The sequence below is a fragment of the Tachysurus fulvidraco genome, chromosome 3 (assembly GCF_022655615.1).
Source record: "Tachysurus fulvidraco isolate hzauxx_2018 chromosome 3, HZAU_PFXX_2.0, whole genome shotgun sequence".
Lineage (NCBI taxonomy): Eukaryota > Metazoa > Chordata > Actinopteri > Siluriformes > Bagridae > Tachysurus > Tachysurus fulvidraco.
This window is the reverse complement of record NC_062520.1, coordinates 18,840,712-18,858,153: the sequence shown is the minus strand read 5'-3', so window position 1 is coordinate 18,858,153 and position 17,442 is coordinate 18,840,712. Positions and strand designations below refer to the sequence as shown.

The 17,442-nt window shown below is 35.8% G+C and overlaps 1 protein-coding gene across 1 annotated transcript; it reads left to right on the top strand.

The window, feature by feature from the left end:
- Positions 1-292: 292 nt before the first annotated feature.
- rorc (RAR-related orphan receptor C) lies at positions 293-16,524 on the top strand. The gene is made up of 11 exons (XM_027149369.2): positions 293-458; positions 10,080-10,165; positions 10,289-10,430; positions 11,940-12,284; positions 12,395-12,511; positions 12,722-12,843; positions 13,757-13,889; positions 14,035-14,142; positions 14,340-14,450; positions 15,079-15,188; positions 15,733-16,524. The coding sequence occupies exons 1-11, from the start codon at positions 449-451 to the stop codon at positions 15,895-15,897; spliced, it is 1,449 nt and encodes a 482-aa protein (XP_027005170.1). The 5' UTR covers positions 293-448; the 3' UTR covers positions 15,898-16,524.
- The last annotated feature ends 918 nt before the right edge of the window (positions 16,525-17,442 follow it).

Sequence of the window (17,442 nt, the reverse complement as noted above, 5' to 3'; positions counted from 1 at the left end):
GTTTTAAAAAACTTTCTGCAAAAAAGCTCCTTATTTAATCATAGATTATGTGTTATACATGAATATATAGAGATGATAAGAACTAAAAACTAAGAAAAGGAAAAATAATGCTAGAAGAGAGGAAGAGAGTGAGTGAGAGAGAGTCTGTACAGTTAGTTTGCATGAAAGGGACAGCCCGCTGTCACTCTCAAACACACGTGCACTCACACACACACACACACACACACACACACACACACACACACACACACACACACACACACACACACACACACACACACACACACACACACACACACACACACACACACACACACGTCAAGAAAAAACCATCTAACCTCTCTCTGATCTGCCGTACTTTAACATTATCATCAAGGAGACAGATTGTGAAAGAGAGTGAACAGTATTTTCAAGAAAAAAACTTCAAGAGTTCACACTAGCTGTGAAGATGATGCGAGGTAGGAACTAGCATATTTTCTGTATACAAAGTCTTTTACATTTTTTGCTGCATGTCTGATGGTGTATGTCTGCGTGGGGGTGTGAGAAAAACTTGTTAACATCACAACAAATTTCTTTATTCCCACCCTGTTGCCATCGTCTGACAGTCTCCATCAATGCAAACCAACCAGTCATATTTTGGTTCTAAACAGTGCAATGTTTTGTGTGTTTAAGTTTAGGACAGGAATAGTCGTTAAAAGATTAGCTTTCAAAAAAAAAAAGCAAAAATCTTTGAACCTCTGTCATGCTTAATTCACTGACTGTTTGCATCTAATTCAGCCATATTATCTGTCACCGTGAAGTCTCAAAATTAAGAGTTGTTTTACTTTAGTGGTTGTTTTTAAAAAAAAAAAAAAAATGTCACTTAGAGTCTCTGTGTGAGATGTATGGCAACAGTCAATGTACAATTTATTAAAGAAACTAATTTTGCGTAATTAAGGTCGATATTTTGAATAGCAGACGTACTTCTGCTGTATGTATGTACAGTACTTCCGCTGCAGATGTACTTAACCGAACGGAATTATGAAAGTATTGCTCGGCTAATATGACAAGAAAATGACGTATCTGCAGAAGTTTTTAAAAACTGTATTGAACCTTAATGTGTTTAAACTGTGTGTGTGTGTGTGTGTGTGTGTGTGTGTGTGTGTGTGTGTGTGTGTGTGTGTGTGTGTGTGTGTGTGTGTGAGAGAGAGAGAGAGAGAGAGAGAGAGAGAGTGTGTGTGAGATGAAAGCAACATATACATCCTTTTGCAAATTGGCCACAGTGAACATTTTAATCTTTTTTAAAAAGAAAGTGCACTCTAATGTCCATGAAAGGTTATGTTTTTCCTTAACTTGTTGTGGAGAGCATTTGGACTCATACTGTGCTTTAGCATTTTGAGTATTTCTGTGGGTGTGGGATACGAGCTACTCAGTGAACTGAATGAGAAGGGGGTTTTCATATCTTTTCTGACACATACCTGAACATTAAGCATGCCACAATAGAGTGCTTGTCTGCCTTCGTCCTTACTTTAGAAACCCAGGAAAATCTCTCTTTGAAATAAATGCAAAATCTCAGTGGTGACAGTGGCGGAAAGTACCATTAGATTAGTAAATACAGCAAACCTACAGTACACATGGCATACACACGGAATACGACCTTTCATGTGGCACGCAGGTGAGGTTGGGAAAATGTTTGAAGGTGTTGCGAGTTAAATAAGTAAACAAGACTTCAAAAATGTGTATTTCTGACTGCGCAGGTCTGTTGAGTAATGAGGTACAGTATGCATTTTGACTGGATATGAAGGGCTGCAGGCCATTCAACATCATCTAGTTTTCCAAAATAGAAGAAATTAGAAAATTATTGAAGATGAAATGCTGCTTGAACATGGCACCTTTTATAGTTCATTTAAATTCTACAATACTTTTGTTGATCTGGAAGCTTTGCATCTTTGCTTCAGCTGTGTTTTTGTCCTAAACATATATTCTAGCAGCTTTTAGTTCCAAATGGTTAATCTTAATAAGGAAAGCAATCTGCGCTGTGCTGCTTCCATATGTGTACATGCCACACAGGGGGTTTAATGACGACCTTTGCGAAGACTGCGGTCGTAAACATGGTTGAAAGATGACATTTTGCTTTGGTGCCCACACTGCTCACACAGCCATGCACCCATCTTCAAAAAGATACTGGTGAAGTCCAAGATAGCTGGAAAGCTGTGACACTTTATTGCAGTTGTTTTAGGTTTCCAATCACCTAATGAACGTTCCCAATGTACCGTAGCTATCTGATAGCCGATCATTCTTCTATACTAAGTAATTGTTTTATTTGTATTCATGTAGTTGAACATGTTCTGAAATATATAAAGAATTCAATCAAATGTAACCAACCCCATTTTATACATTTTAACTTATGGAAGTGAATATTGAGTACGTTATTTCATAGATTTCTTTTGGAGCTTAATGGTTTAACTAGCAAAAAGTGAAAATGTGCAAACAAACCAAATTAATAAACAAACCAAAATAATTAGCATGAATCTATGTATTTACTGATAAATTAATGATTGATAAAAATGTGTAATGAGAATGAAAATATAACCACGATATGATTCACACAGATTCTGTAAAAAAAAAAAAAAAAAAAAAAAAAAAAAAAAAAGGAACTTAAATATATACATTTTTAAATTGCCTTTGGGATACATTTATTATAATACAGAATAATCTTTGAATAAGATAACAGAATAATAATTGAATAAGATATTTTTTAATGTGTGTGTGTATATGTGTGAAAAATGTATTCTAACATTATGAATGCTATGTATAGAATGGCTCCATGCTTGTTCCTGCTGTGAGAGACAGTCTTTAGTATTCAGTGATGGGGAGAAACAGAGAGATGCAGAACTAATGATTTTAGCCATTGCCAGTCCTAGATATTTATTCGAATACATTTAGGAACTGCAGCATGACATGATTGCACTGCACTAGATTCTAGACACATCATGAAAATGCTGCTAGAGTTACCAGCTGCAAAATTGCTTTGTTACTGTGGTCACCCATTCAGCGCAAATGTGTATGTGTATGTCTAGCATATACGTGTACACAGGTGTGCATGCTCAGTTCTCTATCCTCAAATTTCTTTCAGCATCCCTACCTCATTTGGTGAGTTTAGAGGGAAAAAATAAATAAATTATATATATATATATATATATATATATATATATATATATATATATATATATATATATATATATAAAGGTAATATTAATATATTACAAAATCTGATTTATTTTGTTCACTGTAACATAACTATTTTATAATAAATTGGTTAAGATTAAAAAAATCTTAATCTAGAATGAAACTAAGACCTATAGTCTCTGATACCCGAAGCACTGATTGTCACAGTCATCTACATCTTTGTGTAATATACATGTGATCTGAATGATCTGGACTTTTTTTTTTTTTTTTTTTGGACTTTTGTACACTTGTGCATCATTTCTGAAACTTCACAAAGTTCTTTCTTGTTCTTATTTTTGATTCACTTAAAACAAAAGAAAGGCTTACATAAAGTCCTGATCGGTATGGAAGAGTCCTTATACAGTGTAAGCCTCTGCAGTGTTTTCTAACATAGTTTCAACCCAAATATTTTTGTCCGTTATAGATAGATTTATTTTAAATAGCCAACAACCACTTCTATGTCAAGTTCACAGTTATTTTGTACATGCTTATAGGTTTTAATTGGTTAATTCTGAATTCAAGAGACTTTTGGGGGACATTTGTTCAGTGAAGGGGTTTCTTTAATTTGTCCCTTTGTGAGAACTCTTACAGGTTCTTGCACCTTATTGGATGAAGCTCCAAGTATAAGAAATTACAAACTATTTAGTCATTTTTCCCAAGATTGAACAAAAAAAAAAAAAAAGGAATTATCACAGTTTTATAAATAAAAATGTTGAAATTAGAGTGATTAAAATGTCTAAAAGTTTACATTTTGACTTGACTTGTTTATAACTGACATGTATAGATTTTATTTGTTTTTTTTAATACTTTATTATTAAGATACTTAGCAGTACGAAAGGTTTGCCTGTGCTCTTTATCTGATTTCTTCATGAAATGTATAATTTCTCCAGCTTCTGAACTTTATCAGAAGTTTCCAATTTCCATGCATTTGCAATCATTATGTTTCTCTGTGAGACATTACACCTTGATCTGTTTGGCTTTTTCTGTCTTTTTCTCTTTCGTTTCCCTGAGATAAACAAAAGGCTTTATTAAATATGTATGAGTATGTGAAGGCTCAGTTATGACAGCGTATGCCTTAGACAGAAACAAATGTCCAATTTGTGTCTCGGCCTGTTTGTTGTTTTTGTTTTTTGTATTACTTTTGTGATGAAACAGTCATGTTCATTTCAGTGATTTCCGTTAGTGGAACTTTGAGGTTTTTAAGTATTTTAAATACAAAATGCTGACAAGGGGGTTTTGGGGGAAAAAGACAGCATTTACCAGACAGGTATTCACACACAACAGTCCAGTAGCAATTAGTGGGTGATTTTCCACTTCTACTTAAAAACCACATCAGAAAACAGAATACATTCACACTATGTACAGTATTACATTGATGTCAGATGATAAATAGTGCAAATATTATCAGTCACGATCACACAACAGTAGAGTATGTTATCAGATAATGTTATAATGATTTTCAAGTATACTGTATTTGCACAGCTTTTTGTGTTTCATGAAGATCATAGCTGGGTATAAAAATTCCCACATAACTGAATTTTTAAAACATGTTAGATGATGCAATATCCTAATTTTACACCACAAGAATTGAACTTAGATTGTTCTAGAAATGCAGCTGTTGAGCAGAGCAAAAGTGCTTGCACTGTGTTTGTCACTGATATAACTGATATCTAATCTATATAGAAATCATCCTATGGTCTTAAGAAACCTAGATTATATGAACAATACATTACACATCAAAGTTCCTAAACACCTAAAGAATAAGAATATTGTATTTTTGTTTTCAGGTTTAAAAGTATTTTCACACCAAGCCCAGCATAGTGAAGATGCATTATTATGATTCAGTAGCATAGAAGCATAATGTATGCTAACCTTAACTACTATATTTATATGAATGATTAGATCTAAAATTTTTTTTTAGACATTTAGATGTGAACATTGACTAATAACCAAACAACACCTATGCACTCATATCTGCATTCTCACCCTAAAGCAAGTGGAAAGGAAGTCGATGCTCCTTCAGCATACTCACAGTGATGCAAACAGTTACACAAGTCATATATACAATATAAAATAGGATTATTCATATTGCTCTTTTTATTAAAGCTTCGGTGTGGTTTCTTTATCATCAGAATTTACAAGATAACATCAAATCGTACATCAGACTTACGGTTACAGGCCAAAAACCAGATTATATCTTAGTTTCTGTAAATGAGCACAACTACAGAGATAGTATCAAATAAAATTGAGGTTTGAGGGACATTAGCCATTGACTTGTCTGGTTTCCTTTTCAATCATTCTTTCATTTTTGATCAAGTGAATCATTAATATAATGCAACCTTCATATGTTAATATCCGTCTAGGAAATATCTAGTCATATAAGCTCAAAACATTTTGATTTTGTATAACACCCTTGGATAGTGTGGGATAACCTGCATTATCTGCTCATATCTATTCTTTTCACTGTTCTTCATTTGGTAAGACTGCAAGTCTCTTACTTTGTGAGTGGTTAGCAAAGAGATATAGACAGAGTAAGGGTTTAGATAAGGAATGAGGGCAGAATAAATGTGACTGCTTTTTGTGTGTATCAGCATGTGGTTGAGGTGGATAGATGGAGGAGAGGTGGAAAGCAGAGATAGAACATTCACGTTATCAGCATGTGGTTTCAGTGGGGGAATGCAGAATTAGATTGCTAAGTATACTTTGTGGACTTGTGCATGTGGAGTGTGTGTGTGTGTGTGTGTGTGTGTGTGTGTGTGTGTGTGTGTGTGTGTGTGTGTGTGTGTGTGTGTGTGTGTTTTCTCTATTATTTGCGATAGTAAGTAATTCTTCATTGTGATACCAGACAACACTTAGTGAGACTTTAGATTTTATATAAACATAATGTTCTGGAAAAGAGTATGTGTGTGTGTGTGTGTGTGTGTGTGTGTGTGTGTGTGTGTGTGTGTGTGTGTGTGTGTGTGTGTGTGTGTGTGTGTGTGTGTGTGTGTGGTTTACTAATTAGACTAATTGAATAATACATTTATACATTTGATAGTCTGTAGATGTGGAATACAGTCGACAAGTTTGGGTTGGGAAAAAACACAGTGAGGCAGATGGTAAGGAGATTCAGGTAGACGATGCAGAAAGCAGGATAAAAGTATTTAGTATGAAAAATCACAGGCCTAAAATATTTCGAATAGCGATTTTGGTGTTACTGACATTGTGTGTCAAGAAGAGTGCTTTCGAGACATGTGTTGTAGAAATTTCTAGCCAGTTGTGTGCATCAGTAGTTTAGAGTTGGGTCAGTGAGGCATGCCTGCTCATAGAGGACAATATAAAGTAAATATTAGATACTACTGAAGACAGACATGACTAAAAAACCTCCAGACACTTTTAAGCATTAATGAAATGAAACTATTTCAGCTGAGACACCAGTTTATCCACATGAGAGCAAGTTAAGAACTGTTTTTTTTTTCTTTTGTTAATAATAGCTTTTCCTAAAAAGTATCGAGAAATGTTAAATAATTGCAGAAAACTTAAACTTAAAAAAAAGAAAGAAAGAAAGAAATGAATCTTTCTGACTCCATTCACCACACTGACAGACTAGCTTAGTCAAACGAGCACACTAAACTAAAATAAAGAAAAAGGATGAATGCAGAGATGAGCTTTATTGCAGTCAGCACTGAGTTCAAGTTACTGTATAAGATGCTCACAAAGAACCTTTCCTCTAAACCACAAACCACCGCTTCCATGCACTTATATTTCTTTTTCTCATCTTACATGATGACTCTTCATCTTCATTTCCCAGAGTCGAAACATTCCACCTGCTGTTTCTTCTTTGAATGTTTGGGCCTTTCCCAGATATGATTACATTCTATTTTAAGATTTAATATAAAACATATATAAAACGAGTATCTCTTATCGTTATGTTGTTGTTGCCGTTGGTGTTGTTGTTGTTGTTGTTGTTGTAACTGTTTTAACATTTTGCACTGTGAATCATTCTCATTTTGTGTTCAGAAGATACCATAGGTATTTTAGTCACCATCCCTTTTGAAAGCTTTATCAATATGCTTGAAAAATGCCTGGATTCTCTCGGACTTCTGCAGGTGTCCCACAGGAACAACACTGCACTGAACAGTCTGGCTTGATTCTTTAGAGGAGGAATAATGAATGCTGCTGTGCAGACTTTATCTCTCTGATAAGATTTGCCTAACTAAGGATGTTACTGTTAGTTCCTAAGCTACACAAATCCTATTCATGCTTAACAGATGCACCTAAACAATTCGTTCTTCTTGTCGTGTTAAACCTTACTCTATTAAACCAATAACAGAAATAGTGTTCAAAACTAATCAAGTTATAATTCACTTTATCTGTGTGTGTGTGTGTGTGTGTGTGTGTGTGTGTGTGTGTGTGTGTGTGTGTGTGTGTGTGTGTGTGTGTGTGTGAGATACTTGTTTATCTTACTTATCAAGTATCTATACAGTTTGCAGAAAACATGGACAGTACCATCTAGACGTAATCAAGAAACAAAAGAGAAAGAGATACTAGGGTCTCCGTGGTTCGGTTAGTTGTTGTTGTCAACATCAAATAACAGGAAATTCACCAGGCATGCAACTGCTCTCTGTTCCCTCCACCTTACTTACATGAACACATTCAAGAACTTTCACATTAAAGTCCTCACAGTTTTAACATGGGTAAGCTCTTACATTTGCTTGTCAATGTGTGTAACTGATCAAATGACATAACTGAGATAGCATTGCTCCACACACAAGTATCCCTCACACATGCTTGCTTTTCATGCATCACCTATATACTGCGGATATGCAAAGCTTTTTGGAGTTCCTTCCTATACCCATAATCAGGGCACACGTAAGAACTGACACACTGACATAAACACACACTGACACAGAAACACAAGTCTAGTCTCATACAGTCTTACGCTTTTGTGTCCATCAACAGCATCACACTTACTGTAGTTACCCTGAGCCTTATTTATGAGCCTATACTGTATCAGATCTGCTCTGTTGGTCCTAACAGGTTCTGATTTATTGCAGATACAAAACAAAGACTTCTCTCTAACCATATAAAGCAGAAGGAATTGTTGTGTAGACTAAGTTTTAAGGTTTACTATTCAACTGTGTGAAGCATATGCTTGCTTGGGAATGTGAGAAAACATGGAACGAAACAGAAAAGGGAAGATGGAGGAGTTGTAATGGAGATGAGAGGGGCGTGGAGGAGAAAGTGACAGGGGGATGGACATTCCTGGCAGTAAAAACATAGATAAAAGAGTTTCTTACTGGCAGGCACATCCTTTGTGAGAGAGACAGAGAAAGGGAAGGAAAAAGCAAGAGAACGCATAAAAGCAGGATAGTCAAAGTGAAAGAGAAGCCAGTAAACCACTTAAAAAGACTCTGAGGTTGACACTTTAGGTCCACCTCCTCAGTCTGTCAAATATTCCCCCACACACTCTCTCTTTGCCTTTGTATCTTTCTATATTTTTTCACGAGAGGCTTTGTAGTTTTTGATGTTTAAGTGTTTGAGTGAGAAATACCCTGTCACACTCAGTCCCCTTATCACGCCAAAAACCTTTGATAACCTGGTGGGAAAAAATGTAAAGATGTTAATATTCTTTGTTGAAATTTGTCATACTAATGATTTTTTAGCATTTCATTACTGGAATAATTCGATAACTGAGATAAATATAAAAAGATGCAAAAATGTCGTTTTGACCTTCATAAATCAGGCAATGGCTTAAAAAAGCACAATGTGTGAACACCTCAATCTCGATGATGATGATGATGATGATGATGATGATGATGATGATGATGATGATGATACATGACAATATGACAATATGATGAATATGAAAATATGATGATGATGATGATGACAATAGGATTGAACTTTTTGTTTTGTCCGTGTAATCGAAGGACAGAAGATTTATTAGAAATGTGTCCTAATTACTGTATTCTGTTTCTAATGCAAGCATAGACAAGTGAAAGCAGATAAAGATATATAGTGAGAATTAAAGCGCAGTACTCATCTTTTAATTAAACCCATCGGCCACAGAAAGCAATGCATAATAAATTCTTCATTCAAGGTTATTCTTGATTAAGCATTATATTATGGAATATTTTAGACTGTTGCTACCTGTTGTAGCTAAATACCTGTGAAGTGTGTGTGTGTGTGTGTGTGTGTGTGTGTGTGTGTGTGTGTGTGTGTGTGTGTGTGTGTGTGTGTGTGTGTGTGTGTGTGTGTGTTTAGACATGAGTGAGAAACTTTTGGTTATTTTGGCTACAGGACAGTTTGTATATACCACATAGCCACATTTTAGTTCCAGGAAGTCAGCATGTTAGATTTACTGAAATATTGACCACACACACACACACACACACACACACACACACACACACACACACACACACACACACACACACACACACACACACACACACACACACACACACACACACACACACACACACACACAGTAGTTATCTTCCTGCTCAGCTTTGGATGGTTATCTGATATATTTCACCTGTAGGCTTTTGCACAGCTCCAGAGTTCCGTTATTCATAGATGGTGATCTCCATAATGTTAAATGATCATACATTTCTGCTACCCAACAGAAACATTAACTCACATGCTGATGTAATCAATTAAAGCTGATTTGATATTTGTTTTGTTTCTTTCTTATTAATTCTTATACTTATTATTCTTATACTTATTAAGATTTGAGCAGGACATTCATCTGCCCAATGGGGAAGCCTTCTCCTGACACTGTAGTAAAAAAAAAGGCCTTTTTTTGCTGTTAGTATAAGGTAGGATGCAGTAGCCGGTTTCTTGTACAACAATCCGGGCTGAACTTCTGTGCATTTGTGTGTGTACAGCTCATATTGAGGTCATTCCTTGTAAGATCTGTGGAGACAAGTCATCAGGCGTGCACTATGGGGTCATCACTTGTGAAGGCTGCAAGGTGAAAACTTTTCTAATTATTGGGATCCTTGACCTTTAATTAAGAGCATAGTGCTAATCTATAAATGAACATATTTCATTCACTGCATCTGTGCTCTTTCTTGCTCTATCTTTCTCTCTGTAGGGATTTTTCCGAAGGAGTCAGTCGTCCAGTGTGCAGTATTCTTGCTCTAGGCAGAGTAACTGCCTCATTGACCGTGCCAGCAGGAACCGCTGCCAGAGCTGCCGTCTTAAGAAATGTGTTGCACAGGGAATGAGCCGAGATGGTAAGAGATAAAAAGAGAAGGGGGGGACAGAGAGAAGGAGAGAGCGAGAGGGCTTTATTCACAGTACAAATAAACAAGTAACAAAAAAGAAAAAAAAAATCATGCAATACATATAATATTTTAGGAAAATATTGGTGCTGATACAATTAAATTATTATATTTCATTTTTTAAGTTCATTTTGACATAAATGTTGGAATAATTAGCAGTGAATTAATGTTTCAGTTGATCAAGGAACAGTGAAAGAAAAAACGTGCTATTTTTTTTAATGAATGTATGGTAAGCCCTGTCTTATGTTTTCATTTCATTTTTGTGGCACATTCCCTGTTCCAAGAACTACAATGACTGCCTGTAGCTAAAAAAAACAGCAAGAGAAGGAGAAAGGGTTTATGCTGAGAGAACATTTTAATGAAATTATTGACATCCATTGACATATGCTTGTCAACACGAGGTAATAACTTATACTCAGGGCCTTAAATTTACCTTTTAGTTTTCTACATGACTTAGTTTTTAGGGATGACATCTGTTTAAAAAATATTGCATATTAAAAAATCAATAAAAGCAATAGCTGTGATTGTGAGAAAACTTGCAATATTAGTGGAATGAATGAAGGCAAAGCAAGCATACACTGCAGGTGGAATGCTGTTGGGGAACATAGTGTCTACTTACCAAAAGCAGTCTATAGGAATTCAATTCAATTCAATTTATTTGTGTAGCGCTTTTAACAATTCACATTGTCTCAAAGCAGCTTTACAGAAGTATAAAAACAGAAGAGAAAAAAGAAATAAATATAATAAGAATAAATATAAGAATAAAAAAGAAAAAAGTTTAAAAATAATTGAAAAATATTACTTAAAAATTTGAAATACTATATATCTATCCCTAATGAGCAAGCCAGAGGCAACCGGGCAAGGAAAAACTCCCTGAGATGATATGAGGAAAAAACCTTGAGAGGAACCGGGCTAAGAAGGGAACCCATCCTCATTTGGGTGGCACGTGACAGTAATTAATGTCAATGTAAATAATGTAATTTGTACAACGGTTTATAATAGTGCAACCCAGAGCTCCTGAGGAACTAATGGGTCAGCACAAACTCCAGACCTCAAGTATTTATTGAGTTTACCATGGACCCAACACTGATTCCTTACTGCCAAAGTTTTTAAATGATTGCTGATAAAGACCAGACCATACAGCTACAGTAACTGATGCAACATTGGTTCAATGAGGCATGACAGCCTTCTTGTGGCATATCCGCAATAATCCCATGAGTCCCTGGCTGACCATGCAATCAATCCCTGGCAGGGTGACCACCAGGCGATGAAACCAGGGGTAGAACATCAGGACAGCACATCAGACCTGCCTTACTGACTAAAACACACATATAAAACAATCAAATTTTTATCATGCTCACTAAATATGGTATATTGTCTCTTTTTTATAATAAATGCTGACAAAAATAGCCCTTAGGTGGTATTTCCATTTGAATACCTACACTCTCTCGTTCTCCTCAGCTGTGAAGTTTGGCCGCATGTCAAAGCGTCAAAGAGATTCTCTTTTTGCTGAGGTGGCGAGGCATCAGCAGCAGCAACAACAACAACAGCAGCGTCTCCAGGCTAGTCAAGGTGATCCTGACCCTCTGCCCGCCTACAGGCCCAGCAAAGAGCCCCGAGGTCGGCCAACACATTTAATCCAGCCCCTGCTTCCCACCTTCCCCTACAACCTGGACCCAGAGCTTAACTGCCCTTCAGAGGTTCATCCATATCAGGGTAGTGCCACAGGTGAGGCCCAGGCTGCAGCTTTGGCCTACAGAAGTTCTCAAAGGGGTGGAGAGAGCAGCAGCTTTTCAACACTGAGGGGTTAGAAGCATTCTCTTTTCCCTATCTCATTCTTCTTTTCTTGTCTAACAGTGAGTTCTTTCCTCTCCATGTCTTATCTCTCTCATTGAGTGTACCTTCCTCTCTCCTAGTCTTTGACTCCAGAAGATCTACACCAGAGACCATCCTGAGCATTCCAGGAAGTGAAATGGGATTACGAGTTTTTGACACTGAAACCTTGTTCTGTCCTTACCCTACAACACACATAGGTGAAACAGAAATAGACTCTGTGTGGCTATTACTGTATCTGATTTGGCCAGATGGTGTGATGTTAAGTCATTATGCGTGATTCAAAGTGGTAAATAAGTGATTGTGTCATATTTCTGACCAACGTGTGTATGTGTCTCTGTGTATGTGTGTGTCTCTGTGTGTGTTTGTGTGTGTGTTTCGCGTGTGTACGTGTGTGTGTGCACATGTAGAGGAGCTGTGTGCAAGTATTTTCCGCTCTCACAGGGAAACGGGTCAGTATTGTGTGGAAGAGCTCCAGGCCCTTAGGTGGAAGTTCTTCAGCAGGGAGGAGGTCCTTGCTTACCAAAACAAAGTAATACCCTGTTACCACTACAATGAAATTGTTACTGACCACAGACTAATGACAAGTCAAAGTATTTAGTCACAAACCTAATGATTATCAGTTATATCAGTTCTTGGCAAAAGACTGAAGCTGATAGATGAAATAGCATATCTCATATACAAAAAGATTTTAGGCAACTGTGTTTACTTTTTTTTAATACCATTTAATCACCTTTATGGCCACAGACAAATAAATACATAAGCCTGCATCTTTGTTGAACTTATAAATTCCTAACTGCTTGCGGTAGCCTGCTGTATAGGTCCTGTGTGGAAGGCACCTAAAGGTAAAAGACATATAGGCAATGCTATACATGCCTAATTAGAGCGATAAAAAAATTTGACTTTTATTTCTAATTACATAAGCTATACATTGTTCAAATAAAATAAAGTCGTTTTTAAAATTTCTCGATTAACTAAACATTTCGTAATACACATTTCTGTTTCAGCTACACCCTCTCCTCGGTTAGCGTTTCCAGTTTAGTGTATAAAGATTAGGTCAATTAAACCTCAGTGCTGAAAAATAGGGTGTTCATGAATGTCGACTGTTAGTATAAGGGCTGAAATGTTCAACTGCTTTTACTATTCAACTATTACTACTCTTCAACTATTACAAGACAAAAAACAAGAACAAAAAGGCCCTTTAAAATGCTATAATTATACCAATGTGTTCATAATTACTACACTGTGCAACACAATTAGTACCTAGTCCAAAATTCATATTAATCAAAGCAATCATCTAATTTGAACTCCAACCATTAACCAGCTTAGGTTTTGGTTTGATAGATGAATCAAATCTCTCTCTCTCTCTCTCTCTCTCTCTCTCTCTCTCTCTCTCTCTCTCTCTCTCTCTCTCTCTCTCTCTCTCTCTCTCTCTCTCTCTGCAGTCTGTTGATGAGATGTGGCAGCACTGTGCAGTTCGTCTGACAGATGCAGTACAGTATGTGGTGGAATTTGCAAAGCGCATTCCAGGCTTCCGTCAGCTTGGTCAGAATGATCAAATTGCTCTTCTCAAGAGTGGTGAGACTCCTTCATTACTCAAGAATGACTGTATGTTCACTAGAAAATGTTTGCACACCATATTGTGTCTCTTTCTGTAAATGACTGCATTTCCTTTTGATTCAGCATATTTTCATCTGTCACTTTGCATGTCTCTTTCATCCAGGTTCGATGGAAGTAGTTCTGGTCCGCATGAGTCGGATATTTAATATGGAGAACAGCACAGTCTTTTTTGATGGCAAGTTTGCTGGAACTGAACTTTTCAAGTCTCTTGGTAAGACTGAAATCTGATCTTAGGATTTTTGATTCATAAAGAAATTAATTCTTCAAAGATACACTCAATATTCCCAGTATACATTCTGCTGTACATTCTATACATTCTGAGTTCCTCTGTTATACATCTCCTGCACAAGTGTCAGTGCCAGATTCAATAGAAATGATTCAATGTTTGTATTTGTATCTCTGTTGCAGCCTGTGGTGATTTTATTGCATCAGTATTTGACTTCGCGCACGGTCTATGTGCTCTGAGGCTGACAGAGCAGCAGGTGGCGCTGTTCAGTGCGCTTGTGCTCATAAATGCAGGTATGTTTACATCATTTACATTCATACACTTGAACATTCCACACAAAACTTACAGCTCAAACAACTGGATAACTGGTTTATATGCGGGGAAATAATTAATCGCAGAATAAATACTTGAGGCTATGTTTCATAATTATTAAACAGACCACAGGAAATTTCATTTTGCATCTTTATTATTTATATAGAGACCTCAGACTATTTTACCCCAAACTTTGTTGCTTTGCTTTTTAATTTAACATGAAAATCTTCCCAAAGATATCTCAAATCATCAGTGAAATATAATATTCATTCATTGAAATATAATATAATATAATATAATATAATATAATATAATATAATATAATAAGAATTGTGGAAATATAATATAAATTATTTTATTTTTTCAGTATAGGTCTAAGACATTTCAAGTATTTTATCTAGGGTTCTTTGACATTATAGTAAATAGCTCAGTGATAATCTTCTGTAAAACCTCTGGTTATCTGTTTAGAAAATATTGTCTTACAAGGCTGTTAAAACTGTACAGTGTAAAAATATTTTTTTTTGTTTATTGTGAGCTTAAAAAGACAGAAACTATATATGATTAGAAGAGCATGTTTCAACTGCTATAAACATGTCTATGTGTGTACAGATCGTCCATGTCTGGAGGACAGAGACAGAGTGCTGAGAGTGAGGAAAGATGTGGAATTGGCCCTCAGTCACATCCTACACAGGGACAACCAAGAAAGTTTACTGCACAAGGTGTGTGCTTGTGTTAGTAGGCTATTACTTATTAGTAGGCTAAGTCTTATTACTATTAATGCTTATCACAGTGCACTTGGTTCAGTCCTGTGCATTTAATGTTTTGCATATTCTACACATGCTCATTTGGGTTTCGTTGAGGTTGTGTCCAGTTGTCAAAATCACAAAAGCAGTATTGCCCCTAGATGTGGACGAGTGTATGAATGTTTCTATGGTGTCCTGATGTATTCCTGCCTTGCACCCAAAACAAACATATCAACAATACACCTGGTCAGGATAAAGCAGTAACTTAAAGTAAAGTAATGGGTTAATAAAATGATCCATTATAAGGAATTAGTGATTAAATTAATAGGAACTATTTTTATTCCATTTGCCTGACTGGTTGTAAATAGTATTAAAATGATAAAATGATGAATAAAGAAATGACTTTTATTATAACATTTAGTTAACATTAAGAATATAAGAGACTGAAACTTTATGTAAGATAAGCTGGTCTTATCTGCAGTGTTAAATGTTATTGCTTGTGTGTTTTTGTGATCCTCAGCTGAACCAGAAGTTGTCACTGTTGAAAAACCTGTGTACATTGCACATTGAGAAACTTCGCTGGTTCCGGCAGTATTTCCCTGTGACTGTGCACTCTCTCTTCCCACCACTTTATAAGGAGCTGTTCGTCTCAGAATCTGATATACACACAATGGTTACTCTCTGAACACATCTGCTCAATCGCTCAGTTCATATACACAGTACAGAGCATGTAACAGTGTGTACCAAATCTACACTTATCTTCTGAAGGAGACTATATTTTTACAATTCTGAAGCAAAAACTGATGTTAAATGAAAGTATATTTTTGTGCAAATGCCATTTTATAATGTGAAGTGTTTTGTTTATTTTTAACCCCCCCAATAATAAGCTCTGTAGCTTAGTGCAAGTATTTTGTTAGTCTTTTCAGCTGTATAAAGGTAGCATTTTATACTTAAAAAAATGTTTTCTTTAACAAATGGCCATGTGTGTAAATGTGATTAACCCCATTGCTGTTGTGTAAAATCCCTGTTGCCCGTATTTACTGGAAGACATTTGAAGGATCAGTTTTACTCATTTAGAAACTGGAGCATTGCACTGGAACTGAATAACTTTTCCACAACATGTTAACTTCCAACGTGCTTGACTTTCCTCTTTCACACACAGTTGCTTGTCTTATTTGCACATAAAGTACTAAGTACTATAAAAAAAAAGTACTAAATATCCTGTACGGTGAAAGTAGACTTTTTCAGTTTTGTTTTGAGATTGTATGTCAAAACATGACTGAAATAAACCAAAAGTTTTGTTTACTAATTATACATTTGCTAATTATAACTGGCTATACACTGCATTAATTAAAATGTTTTGTTTTACATATTCAGAATATTTCCATGGACCCATAATACTTTTCATTTATTCTCTGGTTTAAATATACTTGCTTATGATTTCAAAGGGCAGTTGTTTTTGTTGTTTTTCACAGTCTGGTTCCTGGCAAATCCCTTTTCAGTTAAAAAGTTACTCATTATAAACTACATCAAGTATCTATTTCATTCTAGGCTTCATGACAGTCATTATTAAGGTGTTGAATAATTTTGTGTGAGGTTATGATGTAATTGTAGCTGAATCCATAATTATATTAGGGTCTTGCTGCACGCACAACTGGTGTTTAAACATGTTATCACATATTAGTAGCACTGCTTAGTATGAAGCATGATGGCATACAGCCAGTGGCAGATAAGCCTACATTATCATATAGGTTTTATGTTTTTGTCTCAGTGTGATACACATGTGGATCAAGAAGACCTCGTCTCTTGCCACTTGAATATTTTTTGTCACTGATTTCAAAATTGTTGCTGATATTTTGTATTACCTTTTCTGACTTTGGCTAATTGGCTCCTTTATGTTTATGAATCTGTATTATGCTATGAGAAAAAGGGCATTAAATAAATACACAAAAATAAAATTTTTATATATTTTTTCTTTTTGTTTGGACATCAAAATAAGGTATGTTTTATGAGTAGTTTAAGGAGATATTGATTGCACACTGAGGTAAATAGAAATGGACTTTGTTTACATGTTTTTTGAGTATTCTGTAGGGATGACATTCATTTTGCCACATACTCTTGTTGGTCACATTATTTGAAACAACTTCATCCCTCCTCATTCATGCAATTAACCATGCAGACAATAATGTGGCAGCATTGTGATGAATAAAACCATAAAACCATGTAGATA

Excerpts from the sequence above, each read along its gene's own strand:
- rorc (XM_027149369.2), top strand. Across the intron at positions 12,512-12,721 it reads TTACCCTACAACACACATAG|AGGAGCTGTGTGCAAGTATT; the intron begins GTGAAACAGAAA and ends GTGCACATGTAG. Across the intron at positions 14,451-15,078 it reads GCTTGTGCTCATAAATGCAG|ATCGTCCATGTCTGGAGGAC; the intron begins GTATGTTTACAT and ends ATGTGTGTACAG.